This window comes from Lactuca saligna, chromosome 7, assembly GCF_052625555.1.
Source record: "Lactuca saligna cultivar CGN05327 chromosome 7, ASM5262555v1, whole genome shotgun sequence".
NCBI classification, from domain to species: domain Eukaryota; kingdom Viridiplantae; phylum Streptophyta; class Magnoliopsida; order Asterales; family Asteraceae; genus Lactuca; species Lactuca saligna.
The window spans coordinates 26,738,476-26,761,413 of NC_136423.1; the positions used below are offsets into that span (position 1 = coordinate 26,738,476).

General features: G+C 32.8%; 1 protein-coding gene across 2 annotated transcripts; it reads left to right on the top strand.

Annotated features, from left to right (window-relative positions):
• Positions 1-7,390: 7,390 nt before the first annotated feature.
• On the top strand, positions 7,391-12,840 carry LOC145005244 (floral homeotic protein AGAMOUS-like). Of its 2 annotated transcripts, XM_078964306.1 has the most exons (9): positions 7,391-7,502; positions 8,088-8,330; positions 10,938-11,019; positions 11,238-11,299; positions 11,384-11,495; positions 11,589-11,630; positions 11,962-12,003; positions 12,180-12,356; positions 12,518-12,840. In XM_078964306.1, exons 2-8 carry the CDS (start codon positions 8,104-8,106, stop codon positions 12,354-12,356), a joined length of 744 nt encoding a protein of 247 aa, XP_078820432.1. In that variant the 5' UTR covers positions 7,391-7,502; positions 8,088-8,103; the 3' UTR covers positions 12,518-12,840. The 2 variants fall into 2 exon arrangements, with proteins under 2 accessions (XP_078820432.1, XP_078820431.1); XM_078964305.1 differs by lacking the exon at positions 7,391-7,502 and having other exon boundaries at positions 7,749-8,330.
• The last annotated feature ends 10,098 nt before the right edge of the window (positions 12,841-22,938 follow it).

Below are 22,938 nucleotides of genomic sequence, written 5' to 3' on the forward strand. Positions count from 1 at the left end.
TTCTACCTTAATTTCTTATTTGTTAGAAGTTTCATCTTTGAAGAATCGAGACTTATTCACTTTGAGTCAAAATTGATTTATGATTCTGATTGAGTGTCTATCGATGGATTGGTTTTGAAATTGATTTCTAATTTTGCACCTTGAATCTAATTGCTATCTGAAATTGCACATGATGTTTACCTTGTTGTTGAATCTCATGTTGATCTTGACATGTTAATTTGCTATATGTAATGTGAAAGTGTAACTTCCACCCACCAGGTGTTCGACATAATGCCAACGTTGCATCATTCTTCCTTAAACATTCTACATATTCTTATGTGATAATGATTTCTTTTGATTTATTCTGGATATTGTAAGTTATGTATACCTTAAATATTTTAAGCATTAGGGTTTACATTTATTTATTCTATGCATGGTGGTTTGATAAAATGTTTACTTCAAATTATTCTACTTATTCTAATGTATGTTGTATACTAGTTATTCTAACTACTTTTACTTATGGTTTATGTTCTGTGCTGAATATTATATATATTCTAATCAAGCTTCAATTGCTACAGATGATGAAAGATAGACTATTACCTTTTTATAATATCTCCATTCTGAAAGAATAGTTTATTATATAAGAATATTATTGCTTTATTCTGATAGAATTTGTAGTTAATTAATTATATGTTTAATGTGCAGTTGTTACAAGTGTATTACTACAAAGTATTTGGCAATGAATTTGTGATAGAAATAGCTTGAAGAATGGTTGAAGACCTGATGGGAAAGGCTCCTTGTATAAAATCATTCTCATGCAATACAATTCTGACAGAATGTCAATGTCACAAAATGTCAATCTTATAGAATGCTAGCATATTTTGAATTGGCTTAGAGGTCAAACATACACAAGACATCTCGAATTTGTTATTTTTTAAGAATTATATTTGTTATTCTTTCAGAATGTTTGTTATAATTCAATGAATCACAATCGTACAATGTAATTATTTGATATATTATTAGTTCAAGAATCGATTTTGTGTATTCTTTCAAAATATATTTACTAGTTTATGGTTGACATTCAATCATTCTGACAGAATAAAATCGAAAAATATGTTTACTACTTTATGGTTAAAATTCTATCATTTTGACAGAATAAAAATCGGATTATTAAATTTAAATTAATTTAAAATATTTAGATTTTAAAAAATAAAGGAATTAATTATCCCTAAAAATCCGAAAATTTCCTTTTTTAATATAGGTTAATTGACTAGAATGCCCTTATGCTCAAATTTGTGTGATTATATGGTATATGTTATCTTATTCTACTATCATAGACCCTCAGATCATGATTTTGATTATATTCCATCCAATAGTCCAGATCTGTGCATTCTGACACACAATAGTTACTAAAAACAAAATAACCTAACCATATATATATATATATATATATATATATATATATATATATATATATATATATATATATATATATATGTATAGGCACATACACATTGAAGGTTTAAAATAACATTAGGTGTGAGGTGACGACAATATCAAGCTTCAGACTTTTAGCCGAACGATGTTTTCGGAATATTCTGAATCAGTCCCTGAACTTTTTTTTGGGTGCTTTATGAGGGTATAAAGTTTTTTGTCAGGTCTAACTGGTTATACCGGACAAATTGGATGGGTAACTCAATTACCTTTTGCCACATAAGTACGTGACCATTTTCCCCTTAACCTACATTGACTTTCAAAAGTCTACAATTTTCTTATCCACGTCTACAAAACATAAATCTTAGTTTCTCCACCCAAATTTAGCATACTAAAATTCAAAGCTCCACTATGGAGAACGACCCACGACATCATTTTGGAATGGGGCATCAGTTTACGATTAGCTTTTATGGGTGTTTAGTTGTTTTGCTCAAAAAAAGAAAGCGGATGCGTAAATCTCAAATTGCAAACTAAAAGAATAAAGATGCAAATAAAAAAAATGAAAAACAAATGTCAGTGGTGGCAATGGGGACGACGAACACCGGTGACGATATTAGGCGCGCCGACCAATGCTGCTACTAGAGAAGATTAAGGGGTGGTGATGACGAGACTGATCGATTTATCATGCCTTCACGCTTATTCCTCTTGTTTGCAACTGTCGGCGTCTCCCCTGACGTAAATATCAAGTCTTAGTGGGACTTATGTGGTAGCATTGACTGGAAGCCCCATATCACAAATAGGACTTATGACGAAATTAGTCTGATCAAGGAAGAATGTGAGGCCATCGGCATAATATTGACTTCTATTTGAATCATTAACAAAGGCTAAATTTGTAGAGAAGATTGTGAGGTCATTAGAACTGCTGTCCCAAATATGAAATGGTTCGAAGTATATGGTCGGGCCTGCTTTATGGCTCTTCATTTGAGGTTACCTGCATACTACTGTTTGAGATATAAGCTCCGTCACATTTCGTTACCGTGTGAACAATTTGATTGCTTAGACCTATATCTTACAAATCAAAGTGAAATAAAGTTGCGTAAAGGATCAAGACTAGAAGGAAAGATGTAATCATATAGCTCCTAGAGAACGTCATGACTGTGGAAACTTGCTAGAAAAAAGTTACATGATTTGTTCTTGGGTTAGTTCGTAGGGATCAAAATAAGAGCTTTTTTTTGGTGTATAACTAATCTAAAAAATGTTGAGAATATGGATAGAGTTTCAATAGTTGGAGATGCAAAGAAGCAATGAAATGGGTTTAATTTAATTTTTTTTAGCCGTTTGATATATAAAACTAGTAATAATAGGTAACATGACCAAATAGGCAGGTGAAAACAGATCTTATGCGCTCATAAAACACTAGCAAAGTTAACGGTCCGATTGGCAAATTTCAAAAACATCGTTGGACTAATGTGTCATATTGCCTTAGTTTTTTTATACACATATGACTTAATATATCATTTTGTTAAAATGTGACTTGATAATTTACTTTACTTTGTATTATTGTGATTCACTACAAGGATACGAACCTATACAGACGACACTTGTCCCAACGATAATAGTCATCGCTAAAAGTACCCCTATCCCGACGACTAGGCGTCGCCATACATTTTGGGAACTTTGACCAATTTAGTTTGACCATTACCTCTATTCCGATGACAAGTCGTCGGAGAAAGTGTGACGGGAACGATAAAAATATTGGTGGTATGCTGAAATTCTATACCGACGACATGTCGTCGGTATAGGTATCAAAAAAGTATATTTTCCATTTATTTTTAATCCATATGCCACAAAAACAAAACGATGTTGTTTTGTGTATGCTATACCAATGACTTGTCATCGGCATGACACGTGTCGATCCGCGCCACAGTGCTATCCCGACGACTTGTCGTCGTCATAGGTTTTTGTTTATTTTTTTTTCGGCAAAAAGCAAAATGACAACGTTTATTTGAGCCTATACTGACGACATGTCGTCGGCATAGGGGTTTACCCTAAAGAATGCGGGCAAACTTCGTTTATTTGTACAGCGACGCAACAAACTCTTTCTCTCCAAAAAATCTGATAACAACAACACTAGCCGGTGATTAGCCCTAGGTAAACATTTTCTACTCCTATTTCGTTGAATATTGATGTGTGCTAGTGATTTTTACCCCAAATTTGGGGTTTTTTGGTGTTTATAGGTTTTCACTGGTGGTGAAGCACTACTGTCCGTCTTTCGCCGCCTGAAGCTTCCCCACCGCGAGTTGTTCACCGACGCCCATTGTTCTAGGTTATCTCCTTCACCACCCTTCGTATTTATTCCATGAACACAACATCGATTTTGAACAATCACTTTTGGTGTATTTTTTTTCTGATTTTTTTATCTCTAGTGACCACCAGCTACCACTGGAGGATCATCATCGGTTTTAACAAGGGGAGTTCCCATCACAGCAAGAAGAACAAACACAAGTTAGTTTTTTTTTTCTTTTTTTTTTTTTGTGTAATTTTTAGTGAAATTGAAATTGTATATATGCATAAGTTTTCATGAAATTGAAATCGAAACTTCCGCACACAATTGCTCACGGATGTAGACCCTATGCTCAATGATGTCATTTAGAGGTAATAAAATACATTAGTATTATTTAAAACTGTTATTAACATTTGTACAAATATATATTTATTGTTTTTTCACTTATTATAGGAAAAAATAGGAATCAAGCTGCAACATATTGAGGTTTGAAGACAAATGCACTACAAAGAAGGTTTGAGTTGGTGTACAAGTCGAACACAAGAAGATTGGGTAAGTGATAAACGAAATAAATGTGTTGTTTAAATATATTATTATTAATTATAGTTTCTTGTTTAAGGAATATTATTATTATTATTTTAATGTTTAAGTTTAGTTGTTTGTTAATTGTTTTGTTTATTTTAGGAGAAAATTCAAGAGGAATATGAGAAAATGCAAAAGGAAATTGGGGAAGGTGAAGAAGTAAATGAGGAAGAATGTTTAGAACGTGCCCTTGGGACGAGACACTGACATGCTCGCGGGGTGGGTAGACGACCAACCGCCAACTTCAGTTTAATCCAAATGAACGGCCTTCCACTTCCAAATCGTCACAATCTCAACCCCAATCTCAATCCCAATTTGATGCACAACAAATGCAAGAATATTTGCAACAATATAATGCATCATTGGTGATATGTATTCTGAACTTCCAACCACCATCATTTTCTAACTTTCTATTCAACTATAACACACAAACAACTACCTCTCAACAATTTGCTGAAAGGATGGAAGAAGAAGGAGAAGAAGAAGAAGGAGGAGGGGGAGAAGAAGAAGAAGGAGAAGGTGATTATGACAATGATGGTTGATGTTTTTTATTATTATGAACAATGTTAGTTAACTATTTATTGTAATATTAAACTTGAATTTAATGTTTTGAATTTGAACAATGGTACCTAGTTAATGTATTTCAATTGATATTTGCTGCAATGTTTTTTGGATTTGTTAAAAATACAGGAATAGTAATTTACAAAACCTGTAAATCTAAAAAAACAACCAACAGTTATTCCGACGACAAGTCGTCGCTATATGTCCATAACTGACAACCGTTAAAATCCCTATAGCGACAACATGTCAGCGTAATAGCTAAAACCTTTGTCGACGACTAGTCGTTGCTATAGGTGTCCCGACGACATGTCGTCTCTACAGATTTTTAATAAAACTTTTTTTTTCCGAAAATATGGTTGACAAAAGCTGTACCGACAACATGTCGTCGCAATAGATGAAGCTATGTCCACGACATCTATGCCAACGACATAATGGACCTATGCCGGCATGCCTGTGCCGACGACCATTTGCCGACGACTTGTCGTCGCCATACCCTATACCGACGACTTATCCTTTGGATAGGGTCTGAATTTGTTGTCGCCATAGGATCCGATTGTTATAGTGATTTAATTTGAATACTAGTAAATCTAGAAATATATATATATATATATATATATATATATATATATATATATATATATATATATATATATATATATATATATATATATATATATATATATCATGATATACATATTGTCTGTCATACAATGTCTATCATGTTTTGAAGAAAATTTTAAAAATTATGACATACAAAATGTCAGTTGTGAGTTTACGATATAGAAATATATGTCGTAGAAATTTCAATGACATATTTTTCTGTTACTAAAAGTCTTTTTTTATATAGTAATGATCATACATTAGAGTGATTTTTTGAAATAGAAGAAACCATGAACTATGTAGAGGGATAATCTAAAAAATGACTACTTTTCATAATGTGATGCATAACTAATTTAATAACCAACTTTTTGATAAAATAAAACTATGAACAATATTTTGAAAATGGCCGAGTTTTGAACTAATTTATGAGTTTGAAGCATGTTTCTTTTAACAAAAAGCATGTTCAAACTTAGTTTTCTAATAAAGTAAAAATTGAAATTTCAAACATGGCAAACAAATTTTTTACATGTATATATTGGGTTTGGGACTATATATCAATGTCATTGGTTGAATAACATATTCCAAACTTCCTTAAATATTGTGAAAGACAATATATATGTGCAAGGACATACTACCAATTGTTTATATGAGATAACAAGATCCCAAATATCTACAAAATGGTATCTAGCTACTTCTTAGCTCTAAGCCAATTTAGGTGTATATGTGTGAGACTAATCTTTCATGTGATTTGCTATCATTCAAGAAGTAGCTATTGATTCCTAGATCTTTGACGGAAATGTGAGATGTTTATGGACATAAATAGGAAACAAGTTATTGTTTGACATGTTATAAAACTAGCAGTTTCGCTTTAGCAAAACAGAAGGCCATAAGGGTATCCATTTACCACTTGTAGGTTAATAACGTTAAACACATGATCCGAAATAGAGTTTCATAGGTTGGAATGATTAAAGTGGTATGGAGCCTAATGATGAAAAGATGAACCAAGAAACAACTTAGATCATTCATAGGAAAATCGTTGTAACCGGAAAGTAGAGAAATATTCTTGGATGTTTGGAACAAATAGGATCAGTTAATATCCGTAAGTGGCTCATCATCTAGTCAATAAATATCAAAGATCTTTCCATAGAAATTCCTTATTGTTAAGTGTCCTACTAACCAATTTGGCCTAAGGATGCTAGAGTGTAACTCATCCTTGACTTCAGCTCAGCTCATAAGCTCTATTTGCTGGTAGTAAAGACTACAGTGGTATTCATATCATTTTTCAAAGACTTAAAGTACATCTCAACGACTGTCTTCATTCGTCTTGGTTTTCATAAACAAAACATATACTTTATATTAATTTCAAACGTGTGCTTGAGTTCATATGTGTTCCACTTGTTCTTATGAGGTGCAAATTTGTTAATTCTTAGTTATAAAAATTGATTTATGGGTTGTGATGATTCTTAAAGGTCTACATAGCCACAAAAACAAGAAAAAAAATGTATCTTATAAGCGTTTTGAACTTGTAATTTGCCTGAATTTGAGCTTAAAAAGTAGTTTTTTGCGTATAGTTTCAAAATATTATAGATAAAAGTTGTTACTTCCATTGTGCGAACTGTTGGAATAAAACATGTCCCGGTCTTTTTCTTTCTACGAGTTTTTAAAGCCATATTAAGAGAAATACTAATTAATTAAGAAGTACTATTTTGAAGATGTTTAGGGTTTATGAAGATCCTACCACTCTGAATAATTAATGGGTGGCCACAATAGTGTTTTTAAAATTGTTTTGTTTGGGCCTTATGTAAAATGACTGTCAATATGTTGTATGCGTTTATAAAAGTGGTCATCTTGTCGATTATCTCATAGTTAAATCAACACCAAAGAAGGCAAATGTTTGACTACAAGGTCAAAATGACAACGTTTGTAATAAGAAAGGGGGAGTACAAAGGGTCCGCCTGTAATTCACAAACTGTTGCCTATCACAAATACTAAGATATATAGATTGAGTGTAATTTTGTCCAAAGTTCATTCACCCATCATAGAGAGCACTTCAGTTTCAAAGGTCTCTCTCTCTCTCTCTCTCTCTCTCTCTCTCTCTCTCTCTCTCTCTCTCTCTCTCTCTCTCTCTCTCTCTCTCTCTCTCTCTCTCTCTCTCTCTCTCTCTCTCTCAACCTTTTCTTATAAACACTGAAAATCTGAATAGTGTTTTTAAAGAGAGAAGATGAGTGAGATCCATATATAGAAATATTGTTTTTCTTGTATAAATATTCCAAAATTTTTTAAGAAAATGGATTTGGTATTAAGAGATAACGATCAAAATTAAGAGAGTTTGTTAATATCATGGACAAAGGGTCATTGTCTACTTTTTTATAACTCATCTTTCACCCACCTCCCCCTTCCATTTTTTGCATCTTTCCTGTTTAGAATTGTGTGTGAGAGGCCTCAAAAAGCAAGAGAGAGAATAATTTGAAACTTGATTAGTTTCTCTCCTCAATTATACATAAAAATTCTTTCCTCAACCCCACCCATTCTTTTTCTTGAGCTCAAACAATCAACAAGTCTAATCTCTTGTTTTTATAGTGTGAAGTCTGTATAATTTACTTCAGTTATTCATGGAAAATTCTGATGCGTGTGAGCTTGATTTCAGTTGCATCGATCGATCCATGTCGTTTCAGAATGAATCCGGTGACATTTCTCCACAGAGAAAGCTGGGGAAGGGAAAGATCGAGATCAAGCGGATCGAGAATACCACAAATCGACAAGTGACATTTTGTAAGCGTCGCAATGGTTTGCTCAAGAAGGCCTATGAATTGTCTGTTCTTTGTGATGCTGAGGTTGCTCTTATTGTCTTCTCAAGCCGTGGTCGCCTTTATGAGTATGCTAACAACAGGTAAAATAATTTCTGGGTAAATTTTTGAATCATGTTATAATTGTTAGTTGGGTTTTCAATTCTTTGTGGGTACGTGTTATTTTCTTTATAAAATGATACTTGATGGCAACTAAAAATTAGGGTAAAGTTTATCTATTTTTTTAGGGTTGTGAAAAATAGTACATAAAATGAATGTGACTTGTCGTAAAAATTTAAGAACAAAGGACACAACCTTTAGGTTATAGAGATGTATCTTATTTTATTTTTTTTTGAGTTTTTATTCTTCTTTGTGAACAAAGATTCACTTGTCTCTCTTATATTTTGTGTTTTGTTTCTTTCCCACAAAGAGATTTTTTTTATATTTATAATTTTGTGGTTCATCTTTTTAGATCCAATCTTTTGTTTCATATTTTGGTACCCACAAGATCTGTTGTTATAGATGGCAACATAGAAGCCACCATTAGATATGTTGCAAACCAGTAAGCAAAGATATAGGAAGTGTATGTGCAGACGTCTGAGATCAGCTTCCCTCTTATCTTCATCACTGTTTCAGCTCTCTCTCTCTCTCTCTCTCTCTCTCTCTCTCTCTCTCTCTCTCTCTCTCTCTCTCTCTCTCTCTCTCTCTCTCTCATACACACACAAGAGGTTGTCAAGTTTCTATTGCTCAAGATATCCATCTGTTTGACACTTCCTAAATAAACATATGTCAGTTACTCATTGTCCAAAGCCAAGTGAAAGGACTTTGAAAAGCGATGTCATTAAAGTCTAGTCAAGAAAGGAAAAACAAATTTTAGGTTTTTAAACTAGTTTAAGCAGTAATCTCAGAACTTTGTGTTTGAAAAAAAAAAAAAAAAAAAACAGTATAGTATTTATTAAATAAACCCTATATAATTTTTTTACCCTTGACCTAAAAAGTGATAACCCTCTTCACACAAGTTAAGTTCATCTTCAACTGAAGATGATTTGACATACAAGAATCCTGAGCTCTAGGTTAATTAAATGTTGGATGAAATAGAACAGATATCTCTATATTTTGGGAGTTTTGAAGAAAGATTGCTAATCAAATGGATTTTATTTATAATGATCCTAAAATTAGGGTTTAATATAAACTTAAATCACCGCAGAAAAAAGAGAAATATTATTTGCGCATATTAAAAAACAAAAATGGGTATTATTAATATTATATTTATGAAAAGAGTATATTTTATATCTGAATGCAGATTAGACGTACATTAAGGTTCTATCATCCAGGTGAGAGTTTAGAACATTTATTTGAAATCCCTTTAATTAATTTTTTAGCACTATTTTTGTAATTTCTTTTCTATAAACGAACAACAATGCATACATGGATGACAATTTTTTTTTTAAAAAAATGAAAACCCAGACTTTTTCCATTTAGAAAAGCAAAACCCAGATTTTACTTTTAAGTTATCGAGTGATTAGCTCTTATACTCAGTTCAAAAGTTCTTCAATGGTGAAATAGAACAAGAACTACTCTTTCCCTTTGGATTGTCCACTAAAAACTTTTTCCAAGCTTATCATGCTGTTCAAACTAAAACGTCAACCTAGAGAGAGAGAGAGAGAGAGAGAGAGAGAGAGAGAGAGAGAGAGAGAGAGAGAGAGAGAGAGAGAGAGAGAGAGAGAGAGAGAGAGAGAGAGAGAGAGAGGTTACACGAAATAATGATAATGCCGTGTGTCTCAAATTTAGAGCACTAATCATAGATCCTGCGTAGGTAAATGCTTTCGCAAGTGTGTGTGTGTATGTGAGAGAGAGAGAGAGAGAGAGAGAGAGAGAGAGAGAGAGAGAGAGAGAGAGAGAGAGAGAGAGAGAGAGAGAGAGAGACTATCTAACGCATGGGGGAGAGAGAAATCGTACAACAATGTCTACTGCAATGAAAAGGACGGCTCTGATTTACTCAGGGTTTACAGAGAGAAAAAAGAACAGAGATCTCGGATCTACGAAGAGGGTAAAAGGGTGAGAGTTGACTCGATTATCCAATGTGTAATAGGTTAGCGAGACGTGGCAATAATCTATCCGTAGAAAATGGTAACCAATCATAATGATGGGAGTGTTGACAGCGTGGCAGACACAACCAATCAGTAACTTCAGCCAAATTAAGGCAATATACAATGTGAGTTTACATGGTATCCTTAGGATCTCCGAGAAAAAGTAAGATTTTATTCACTGAAGTACATTTTGTGTTTCCTTAAAATCACACACAAATCCTACTATTTCAAATGCTTTTTAGATTTGCATATACAAAGAGTATTACACCTCAATCTATGTGTTTCTGTATGAGCATCATTCTATCCTTTGTGCAAAACCAAGAAAATATTGAACACCAAATTAAATACACAAACCTACATGAGCCATATCTAATTTTTATTAGCTTGACTCATAAAATTAACCTGTTGACTCACAAGACTATAACAATTGCTATAGATTTTACAGCTTACGTTCTTTTGGGCCAATCAGTTACATATTGTATACTTTTTGTAAGGCTATAATTATATATGCTAGATTTTTTATTATTTAAGATGATTAGTTAACAAGTGAAAAATTGTAGAGTTAATGTTTTGAATGTCGAATGAAATACAACATTGATGGTTGTCTTATTGTTATTGCAGTGTTAGAGGGACAATCGATAGGTACAAGAAAGCATGTCTAGATCCACCTACCAGTGGCTCGGTTGCTGAAGCCAATGCTCAGGTACAACTTTGGTAGCTAATTAATTAATTACCCTGCAACCTTATAAGAAATTTGCAAGAATAATTTGTATATGTTGCTGAAAACTTTTCGTGTTTTCAATAGGCCTTTGATAAACGAAGGGATTAGTATTTATGGCAGTTTAATTAACTAACAGGATATGATTAGGTTAATACGTTATTCCAGCGCGTTAATGAAATTCTATAATCTTTTAACTACAGTTTTACCAGCAAGAAGCTGCGAAACTGCGCCAGCAAATTGCAAATCTTCAAAACCAGAACAGGTACCTTTGTGAATTAGAAGTGCTTATATAGATACTTAATATATCTTTGTGAACACAAAGTTATAACACTTTTGGGGAAAAAAGGCAATTCTACAGGAACATTATGGGGGAATCTTTGGCAGATATGCCGGTGAAGGACCTCAAGAATCTTGAAACTAAGTTAGAGAAAGCGATTAGCAGGATTCGATCCAAAAAGGTAGCGTCTTTTGTCATGTATTAAGAATTCATTTCAATTAAGCCTTTGAAATCATCAAATAATAAACATCGCTTTCTGATAAATAAATCGCAGAATGAACTGTTGTTTGCTGAAATCGAGTATATGCAAAAAAGAGTAAGTGGCTCCGAACCTGTAGCTCACTCTTAAACCTGTAACTCCATCTTCAATTATGTTGTCTTCTATTCTATGAGCATATTACATATTAATCTAACCACGTAAATTTAGTAATGATATCATTACTAAATTTATTCTTGTTAACTATGCTCGAACAAGTTCATTCATGTCGTTATCAGTTCCTAATGAAAAAATAATATCTCAAATGTTCAATGAAAAAATTGAGTTTCTCTGTTAGCATTATGTATAATGTATATTTGTACGTTGATGCAAATCTATACATAATCGAATTCTGGTTTATGAATCTTTTCTAAACTTTTTCGTAATGCAGGAACTTGAATTGCATAACAGCAATCAGTTTCTTCGTGCAAAGGTCTCTCTCTCTCTCTCTCTCTCTCTCTCTCTCTCTCTCTCTCTCTCTCTCTCTCTCTCTCTCTCTCTCTCTCTCTCTCTCTCTCTCTCTCTCTCTCTCTCTCTCTCTCACACACACACACACACACATACGAACCATCGGAGTACTATCAATTGATTTGTTTAATTATTGTTTAGATAGCTGAAAATGAAAGAGCTCAGCAGCACCACATGAGCTTGATGCCTGGAAGTTCAGATTATGAGCTAGTAACACCTCACCAGCCCTTTGAGAGTCGAAGCTACGTTCACACAAACGAGTTGCAACCCGATAATGATTACTCCTGCCAAGACCAAACCCCTCTTCGGTTAGTGTAGGTATGCTCCACTTTCGATAAACCCTACAATTTATACTCCAAGAAGTCTATTTCTCAATGTTGAAAAACGCATTTTTGTTAATCTTTTCGTCTTGTATGAATATATGATGTGTTTGTTAATTAGTAGCATAATCTTGACTTTTTCTTTTCGCTGTTCTCTAGGTAATAATGATGACGGACTTGAGGTTTCTCCTTTACTCATTTCCACTGGATCGAGCTGTAATAACCTCATAATGATTAATTAACAAGGAGTTGACTGATATCTGCTTGCCTTAATACTGATTTCCGGTTATTGAAACGGAAGAACACTAAATATGTACTTTTACAATCGTCTTATGTGTGCAATCTAATATTGTGAAGCAGCTTAAATATATGTTAGGCCCTCTAATAATTTTTCTTCTATATATGTGTTTCGATCAAATACTTAACGCGACCATATTGTAATGTTTACATCCATTTCTTGACTCCGCTCTAGACAATAATTAACATGATTAATGTTTATGATGTAACAATATCAATACGCTTCAACAAACATCTTTTGAAACCATCATGTATTACGATGTTACAATATCAATACACTTTTCTAGAAAGATGATAATAATTAATCAACTGAACAGCTTTTGAGACCATCATGTATATGTACCTTTCTTTGATCCTATCATTCCTATTGATTTCTTTTTTTATACTCATTGATAAAAATGACATCTCTTTGTAATATGTTAAGATTTGAGAAGATTAAATAGGGTCACTGAGCTACTAAAGGAGTTAACCATCGACATGGTCTTGAACTCGTTTTGCGGTTTATATTCATAGTTCATCATGAACTACAATATGAACAATTTCAATAAGACCTTGATGGAGTTGCATGACATGCTAAAAACAATTGAAGCGAGCATGAAGAAACCCAACAACTCCAACCCTACTACTCCAGTCTTGGCGATTGATCGTGGTTATGCTAAAAGGAAAATGTTTTCTCATCACAAAGGAAAGGGAAAGGCTAAGGCTAGACAGTCTGCCCAAGGCCCTAAGAGAACGATCCAAACCAAGATAGACCCTTCCACATATCCAAATGAGATTATTTGTTTCTACTGCCAGAACAAGGGACATTGTAAGCATAGCTTCCCTAAAGATGTGGAGGACCTCAAGAAGGGAAAATTCAAGGTGGTTGGCACCTTAGGTATGTTTATGCTAGAACTTCATAGCACATCTACTTCTGACTCATGGATTCTTGATACATGATGCAGTACTCACATTTGCTCTGACATGGAAGACTAAGACAAAGTAGGAAGTTGAGGCGTGGGGAACTCAACTTGATCATGGGAAACAAGCACAAGTAAGTTGTTACAATGATTGATGAAACATCCCAAAAATATGGTCCAAAAATTTCGTTTTTAATTCATTATTAAAAGCATAAATATCATCATCAAGTAAACATCATAAACCATGTATCACAAAAACATCATAACAACTGTCAAAGTATCAAAATATCATATCAAATATCATAGTGAAATATCCCAGGCTAGAAATTGTGGTGTGTACCATGAGATCATCCCGACTGAGCCATTCCATTTGCTATCAGAAGTAACTAAAACAAAAATTGAAAACTGTAAGCACGAAGCTTAGTGAGCTCCCCCAAACTACCAAATATCATACACATAACATATAACATATAACATAAACTTTGGGACTCCGCCCAGCTGCATCTGGATGAACTTGACATCGGCTTACCCGGTATCGAACTCCTGCATGACATCGAGCTTACCCCGACATCAGACCATGTCTGGCATCGGTCATCGCCCGGCATCGGGCTCGCCCCAGCATACACACAGCATATCATATATCATAAGCATATAACATACATCGGGCTTACCTCGACATCAGACCGAAGCCCGGAACACATAACACATAACATATAAGCTAACATACATCAGGCTCGCCCCGACATTGGACCTAGTCCCGGAATATATAATGCATAACATGCATGAATCACAAAGACATCAAGCATACATATATACTTCTCGGGACCACCCCAACATCGGACCGAAGTCTGGAACACATAATCTGCATTGGGCTACCCTCGAAAACGGACCGAAATCCAGTATATGCTAACATACATAAACGGGCCGACATTGGTGCCTTCGACCCATTCCTACTAGAGGAAAACTCGCATCTCAAGCTGACTGCTGAAAACTCGTGTGAGGGTATCTCTGATAGCTGCTCCAATGACTCCCCGACTATCATCATCACAATAAACACTTAGTCAAAAACTGAACATCCTTTTAAGGGTAAAATGACTATTTTACCCCCTTGATCTAATTTGGACCATGACCTAGGCCCAATCCCTTCTAGTCTTTCCAAACTCACTAATGGCCCATTAAGGCCCTCTAATGGTCTAATTTTTTAAATTGGGCCCAAATCTTCAAATGGGCTTTCCTCCGAAGTCCAAACATGTCCTTGGTCCATTATCTGACTCCTGGTGGTCCATTTCGGCCCAACATTTGCTAAGTCCAAAGCTTGGCCCAGATCGAGGCCCAAATGTCACAAAGCCCAAAGTCTGAGGGTACGCTGAGCGTACTCTTCTGCACGCTACGCGTATAGCTTGCATGGCTTGTACATTACGCGTACTTGCGTGTATGCCCAACATACTACTCTGTTAAGCCATTTTCTTCAAAACCTCTTAATCCCTTAAGACATTAAGTCCAAATTACAGATCTGAGTCCAATGATCCGTCTTGACCCATAAAGTCGATTACTTGGTGGCTTGCAACCCACCAAGTGAGATCAAAATTGGAAAATAGCAACTAACTTCATGGAACCATAAAAATCCATTATTTGGACCTAAAAAGGTCCAAAACTCCATAATCCTAGATCTAAACATTTATGAGGAAAGTTGGAAGCTTTATGCCTCCTATTGGTGCCAAAAGGTGAGGTAATCTCAGATCCTTGAGCTCAAGATACTTAAGTTCTTCTTCTCCAACTTCTCTTCTCTTCTTCCAAGCTCTACTTCACCAAAAAAAGATCCAAAAGACCAAACACACACAAGAATGGAGTAAGAGATGGTAGTTAGGGTTTCTGAGGGTGAGGGGCTAGTAAGGAGGCTAGGGTTTCTGCCATAATGTGATATTTATATGGCTTAAACCCTAAAAATTAGGGTGTTGGAATTTGGTCACGTACGCTACGCGTACATGCATGCGTCCTCCGTATCCACTACGTCTCTACGCGCCCACGTACACCAAGGCTACACCCAGCGTACGACTTATGGGTAGCCCAAATCCTCGACCCACTTGCTAAAAATCCACTCCATTAGTCCTTCTACAGACACTTAGCCTAACAAATAATTAAGAAATATTTAATAGTTAATACCTCAAATGAAGGTCGTTACAATTTACCCCCACTTGAATCAGACTTTGTCCTCAAAGTCCGCTGCATTTGGGAACAAGTCTGGGTAGTGCTCCCTCATCTCTTCCTCGGGCTCCCAGATCCACTACGAGCCCTTGAGGTGCTTCCACTTCACCTTCACCAAGTCAACCCTCTTGTTCCTCAGCTCCTTCGTCTTCATGTCAAGGATAGCTACTGGTCTCTCGATGTAGTTCAGACTATCATCAACCTGAATATCCTCTAAAGGCACAATCGATGACTCATCCACCAAGAACTTTAACAACTGAGAAACATGGAAAGTGCTATTGATCTGGCTGGTCTCTGCTGGAATATCCAATCGGTATGCCACCTTGCTCACCTGGGTTATAGCCCTGAAAGGACCGATATACCTGGGGCCCAACTTGCCCCGCTTTCTGAACCAGATGACACCTTTCCAAGGTGACACATTCAGGAGGACCATGTCACCCACCTGAAACTCCAAGTCTGAATCCCGCAAAATCAGCATTTTGCGTCTCTGACTCGTCGAGTCAGGCTTGGACTCGTCTAGTTCACTATGGACTCGTCGAGTTCACTATGGACTCGTCGAGTTCACTATGGACTCGGCGAGTCACTCAGTTGACTCGACGAGTCAATTCGAAAAAACTCAAAAATTTCGATTTTTTCAGCCAATTTTCGATCAAATAAGTATCAAATTCACTGACAAACAAACATGGCTTTGATACCACTGATGGGTTTTAACCAATACATCAATCCTATGGTGTACATGCAAATCCTAATAGCTTTGGATCTAGTTTGTCTAATGAACATGCAATTGATTATCCAAATCCATAAACCCTAGATCTAATAAACTATAACTAAAGTTAGGGTTTAGATCTTACCTTTGATTGTTATATAGCAATAACAATCAATCATTGGCTTTAGAAAACTTAGTGCCTTAAGTGTTGCACCTCTAATGGAGTCACAAACACAACTAAGCAACTTGGATGAAGAGGGAGGAGAGAGGAGGCACCAAAAACAGCTGGAAACCCTAAAAGAATACTTAGCCACATTTTTGGGGTATAGGCGCCCTTTATATACATGTAGGCTATTAGCGTTTATAGCTAGGAAACCCTAATCTGACTGCTTAAGCCCTAAGCAGTCCGTGGACTCCTTTAACATATCCCTCGAACAAAATTCCTTATGGGCATACCATAGAATTCGTCCAACCAATATATTATTAGGTGATCCATAGCCCAATTGCAATTATCTAATAATTACAAATCCAGTCCCCTAAGTTTAATTAATCTCTTTTAGTCACAAAATTAATTCTTGACTAATATTAATCAAACAATATGATTTCTACTTTAATATATTATTCTTATAATATATTAATAAATCATAATTAAACCTCTCTTTCCTTAATTCATCCTACATATTGCTATGGTGAAGGCAACCCAAAAGGATCATGCTCATAATCGGGTTAAGTACATACCAAAATAGTTATGGACTTAGACACTAATCCAACACAAAGAAGTACCCCCGAAGCCCTAGTATCATCCTGAGACCTGAAGCAAGTCCCGAAGCCTGAAGATCTCAAGAAGAAAAGAGTTTCCAAGCCGAAGCTCCGCTTGCGAGAAGCCCGGTGTGTGAAGATCTTCCAGTTTCATCGAAGAATACTACTTCTACAAGTCGTAGTGTTGCCCGGTCATCTACTGATCAAGTGAATGCATAGTCCCTTTCAAATACACGATTTTATACAAGTAATCGATTGAATGCATTAAGTATATGATTTATGTGAGTGTATTATTGTTACCTTCTAACACATAGATCTACATGATTCTCTATGGAATACTTGTTATGTGTATATGTATCATCTGTTATTTGGAATGAGTATTGAAAGAACATGTTATACAGGTTTTAAGTTATGTATAAAATATGTATATTTTATCTACTAATATGTTGGGTAGAACATGGATAGATAGTTTGTGTGTCATGAAATAAATTGATGAGAGGCCTCGTTGTTGTTGTTAATCTAGTCATCTAGCAGAGTATGGATGATGACCACAGACTCTTTCTAGACTATCTCGTGGAACGCTAACAGGTTCATAACCTGTAGGTGTTGTGAGCTTGATGTTCACTGGTGTACTCTATCCCACTCATGGTTACCTTTATGACATTTATTGTTGAGGAAACCCTTTTGCAGTAATGTCCATCCCGATGAAAATCCTAGATTAGGTCTCTTGAGATAGATGTTGCTTTAGGGGCGTAAAGTGAGGATAACAGGAAAAAGTAATCGGGTTATTGTTGATTGTTGAATTAAATATAATTATTTATTGTGGGTTAAAAACCTTATATGCTCACCAGACTCCCAAGCCTGACCCACTCAGTTTATTTGTATTACAGGTAGTGGTGCGAGGGCATAAGATGGATGAATCATCAAGTTTTTTTGCTTATAAGCTCGTACATGTATATAACTGTTGTATGGCTTGTAATATGTCGTTTATGCTTTTTGGTCTTTATCGGAACATGACATCGCGAGTTTTGATTATATAATGAAAATACATTTCTTTATGAAATTCTTTGGTAAATATTATTTTATCATATTTTGTTTTTGGGGAACAAATTCCGCAAGACTTTTAAAGCAAAAGGATATACTCTGAAATTATTTTAAAAGCATAAATGAAACCGGTCTTTTATAGCCGAGATTTTAGGGATGTCACATTTAAACTCCCACTACAACTCAATAGTTTTTTAATTTAAAAGTAATTATGATTTCAATTTTAATATAATTAGCCATGCATTTATATTTTCCACTATATTCAAAAGTTTTTTAAATTTATGGTTAGTAATATGTAATGTCTTTTTATTTTCCACTTATTTATGATACATATTGTAGCTATATTAGTATTATATAAGTAAGTTTTGATTAAAAAAATCATATGTTTAAAAAGATTTGTAATTCAAAATAAAATAGTTGAAAAAAATAAGTTTTATCGCAACAATGTTTATTTCAACACCGATTTTTTATATCAATGTTTCTATATATCAAATGTATGTTGATTTCTAAATATTTATTTTGTATGATTTATAATTGTTTAATAAGTTTTGTTTGATGTAAATGTTATGGTAGATTTTGTAGTGTTTTTATTTTATTAAAAGCTATCGTGTTTTTTCGTACTATTTGTTATTTGTTTTATATACAAATAGGCATACATTTTATATATAATTTCCACAACTAAAAATATTCTATAAAATCATCAAAAGTTGTATTATTTAGTTCTTTATACTATATATTTGTTATACATATAAATTAATATACGTTTAATATATAATTTACACAAAATAAAACAGTTTATAAAATCATGAACTAATAGTGAAAATAACTAATGAAATAAATTTATTACAATTAATAAAACTAATATGTTAACTATAGATTTTATTCTGCTACTAACATTGGTTTTCGTATATAAATATTAAATTATTGTCAAATGTTATTATTTTAATTAAATAATTATATTTATGCGCAACGTACGGGTATTCGATTGATATACTTATAAAATATACCTTTTTTCTTCAACCATATTTATTTGAATCCCCCAACTGTTCAACTTCTTTTTAAATTAATACATTAAATCTAATATTATTGTAATTTCAATATTAATTCTATTTTCTCAATATAATATATTTAATTTGTTAATCTAAATAAGATATTAAATTCAAAACATAATTTTTATAATATATACAAAACCTTTTTTTTTAAATAGTTAAAAAGTTTAAATGATGATCTAAATGAGAATGACAAAGGGTAAATGACACAAAAAATACTCTTTTTATACAGAAATTCGATTTTGACACTGTGTTTTTTTTTGTGTCAATTTTGACACTGTGTTTTCTAATTTGTTACAATTCTAACCATTTGATCGGTTAACCAGGTTACATGCTAACGTGGCATAATGATGTGTCAGTTTTGATGACGTGACATGCTGACATTATATGCTGATGTGTCAAAATTGAATTTTTTTCTCACAAAAACCACTAAGTTTTCATTTTTTTTTTCCGATTTTGACACTAAGTTTAATTTTTTCTTTCAACTTTGACACTATGTTTTTTGTTCCAAATCGAAGATCATTTTTTCCAATTTTATTCAATGTTGACAATTTTCTATTTGAAACCGTATAAATATATTTTTAATACATTTAAACCGTATAAATATGTTTTTTTATTTAAAAACCATAGTTTTGTATAAATACATTTTTTTTACACTGAAACCATATTTTTATATATAAATATGTATTAGTTATATAAAAACTGTATTTTATATTAAATATGCAACATTTATGTATTAGTTATATAAAAACTGTATTTTATATTAAATATGCAACATTAAAATGTGTTTGGAGGTTTGGAGGCGTGTAGTCGATCAAAACTCAGATATTAAGTGTGCAACCCATCAAATTTTTACATCTTATTAGAAGCTTATAGCTAGTGTGATTCTCATGATATAACTAATGCTTTGAATGTATGAAAAAAAGTAACACATTGTATTTAAATAAAAATGTGGTTTTTAAACGAAAAAAATATGTTTATACGGTTTAAAATGTAATAAAAAAAATATATTTATACGGTTTCAAATAGAAAATAGATAAAATTGAACAAAATTTGATAAAAGATGTTTGATTGGAACAAAAAAAAACATAATGTCAAAATTAAAATAAAAATTTAAACTTAGTGTCAAAATCGAAAAAAAGTGAAAACTTAGTGTTTTTTATGAGAAAAAAATCAATTTTGACACGTCAGCATATCATGTCATCAAAACTGACACGTCATCATGCCACGTCATCATGTAACCTGGTTAACCGGTCAAGTGGTCAGAATTGTAACAAATTGGAAAACACAGTGTCAAAGTTGACACAAAAAAAAAAACACGGTGTGAAAATCGAATTTCTGTGTAAAAAGAGTGTTATTTGTGTATAAAATAAATTTTCCATAATAATAATATTTTCCATAAAATAGATAGTATAAAATAAATTTAAAATATTAAAAGTTTAAATAAAATATTAAATATAAAACATACATCAAAAGATAGTTTTAAAATCCATTAAAAATAAAATATGTTTATCTAAATTGATTTTATTTTTATTTTCATATATAACGGCTATTGAGATGATATGATTTTAAATAGAATAATATGAGATCTATTATTTGATACTCATAAATTCATTATGAAAGTAATTTCATACACTCATTTTTAATAATGCTTAACATTTATTTAAAATATATAGAATATTTTATAATAAATTAGTTTAAGAGTTATTAATTTAAACTTACTAAAAAGTATATATATATTTTTAATAACATATATTTATCAATCATTTAATTATAATTGCACAACGTGCGGAACATCACCTGGTTTTTAATAAAAGACATCTTTCTCTTCTAATAAAAGAGTATATAATATTTTTCTCTTGCTCTCTAAAATTGACACTATAATTTTCATGGATATTCTTATTAAATTTAAAAACCAAATGTAAATTGTTAGCAAGCATGTAATTAGGAATTACAAAACAAATCAAATTCTTTATTCCTAATTGATTGATTGATTATAATCCCTTAAAATCAGTTGTTTAACAATTATTTACATGATTCTAATCCTTTCAATTTTATTATAGAGCTACAACGATGATCTACGCATTTTCTTTAGTCTCTTCCATGATATTCTTTAATGCGAACTCAGTCCCAATATCACATAAAAACGAGCATACATGTACTCTGTCCCTCATGTATATGTGTCTTACATGTTCATTCTTCCTTTAATTGTTAATTATTTGTGTTAAATTTGTTCACGTGAATGTTGGTCGTTTATTACTAATTTGGAAATTTGCTATGATCTGAAGCATAATTTCATCAAGTTATAAGACGAAGTTATATTTGTACAATCTTATTGATCGAATATAAAGCCATTGTTTGATTTGTCATTCTGACAGTCAATGTATATGATTCGAGTTATGTCGATTTTCACTTTCATTTTCAAAAATAATGATTTTAGACCATTGAGGGTTTACATGATTGTATGTAATTTCTTTCTACGGTGAAGTTTATTTTATTCTCTAGATTCCTTGGTTAGGATAACAATATATTATGCAAGAGAAATAATATAGATCATGTCAATTCAACAATAAGAAACATAAAATTGGTAGTTATACATTATATTTTCAATTACAATTTGCAGAGTAATTTGCAAAATTTAGTTCTTTGTTAAATATACTATTCAATTGCTTATTGGGTAAAAATCCATCTGAATTAGAACGATAAATATGCAAATAAAGAATATTGTTTACATAAAGCTCTTCAGCACTTTGAAGCAACATATTGTGACCATGGTTAAAGAAATGCTCACCGATTACTTTAACATTTTCAGACAATGCGCTTGGAATTTTCAGTGACTTTTCTGTTCAAAAGTAAAATGATTTAAGTCTGAAGCACGATTGTGGTTGTGTTATTTGGTTTCCTTGATTTGTTTATTATACATAGCATCCCACTTTGCCATGGTTATGCTCTCTTAAAAGTAAAAAATAATGATGTCGAAAGAGATTTTATCAATTGTTTTTTAAATAGGTTGTTTATGAATAAGGGTAAAATAGGAAGGGATGAGTTGCTTATGATAATTGTTTTAATGTCTTTACAAATTTAGCTTGCTAATCTATATGTGAGATGAAAGATATGTAAATAAATGTGCAAAGAATCAAGAAAAGATGCAACATGCCATTGCATGATCTAGTATGGTAAAGCAAATATGGGTAATTTCTCCATAAAACTATAAAGGACGATGATTAATTTGGTTGACCATTTGATAATAATGAATTGGTTTTTTTATCAAATGTTTTCTTAATAGACATTTTTTCATCATTTGAAATCATCAACTTTTAGTAGATATTTTTAGTAAATCGGTATATATAATATTTTCTTTATGGTTTTTGGTTTTAGTTTTTAAAAGATGGTGTGCATATTTTATCCAAGGATGTAGAGAAATATATAACTACACATGAAAATATTAAAAATAAATTTACCGAAGGATGGTGTCTTTCTAATGTCATTAGCTATAGAAATTTTGATGAGCCACATGCAAGAAATAACATTGTACTTTGTATTTTTTTTTTTTTATATTATAATATCACACTCTTACTTTTCTTTATTATAATATTTAGTTTTAATTTTACATTATTGTAA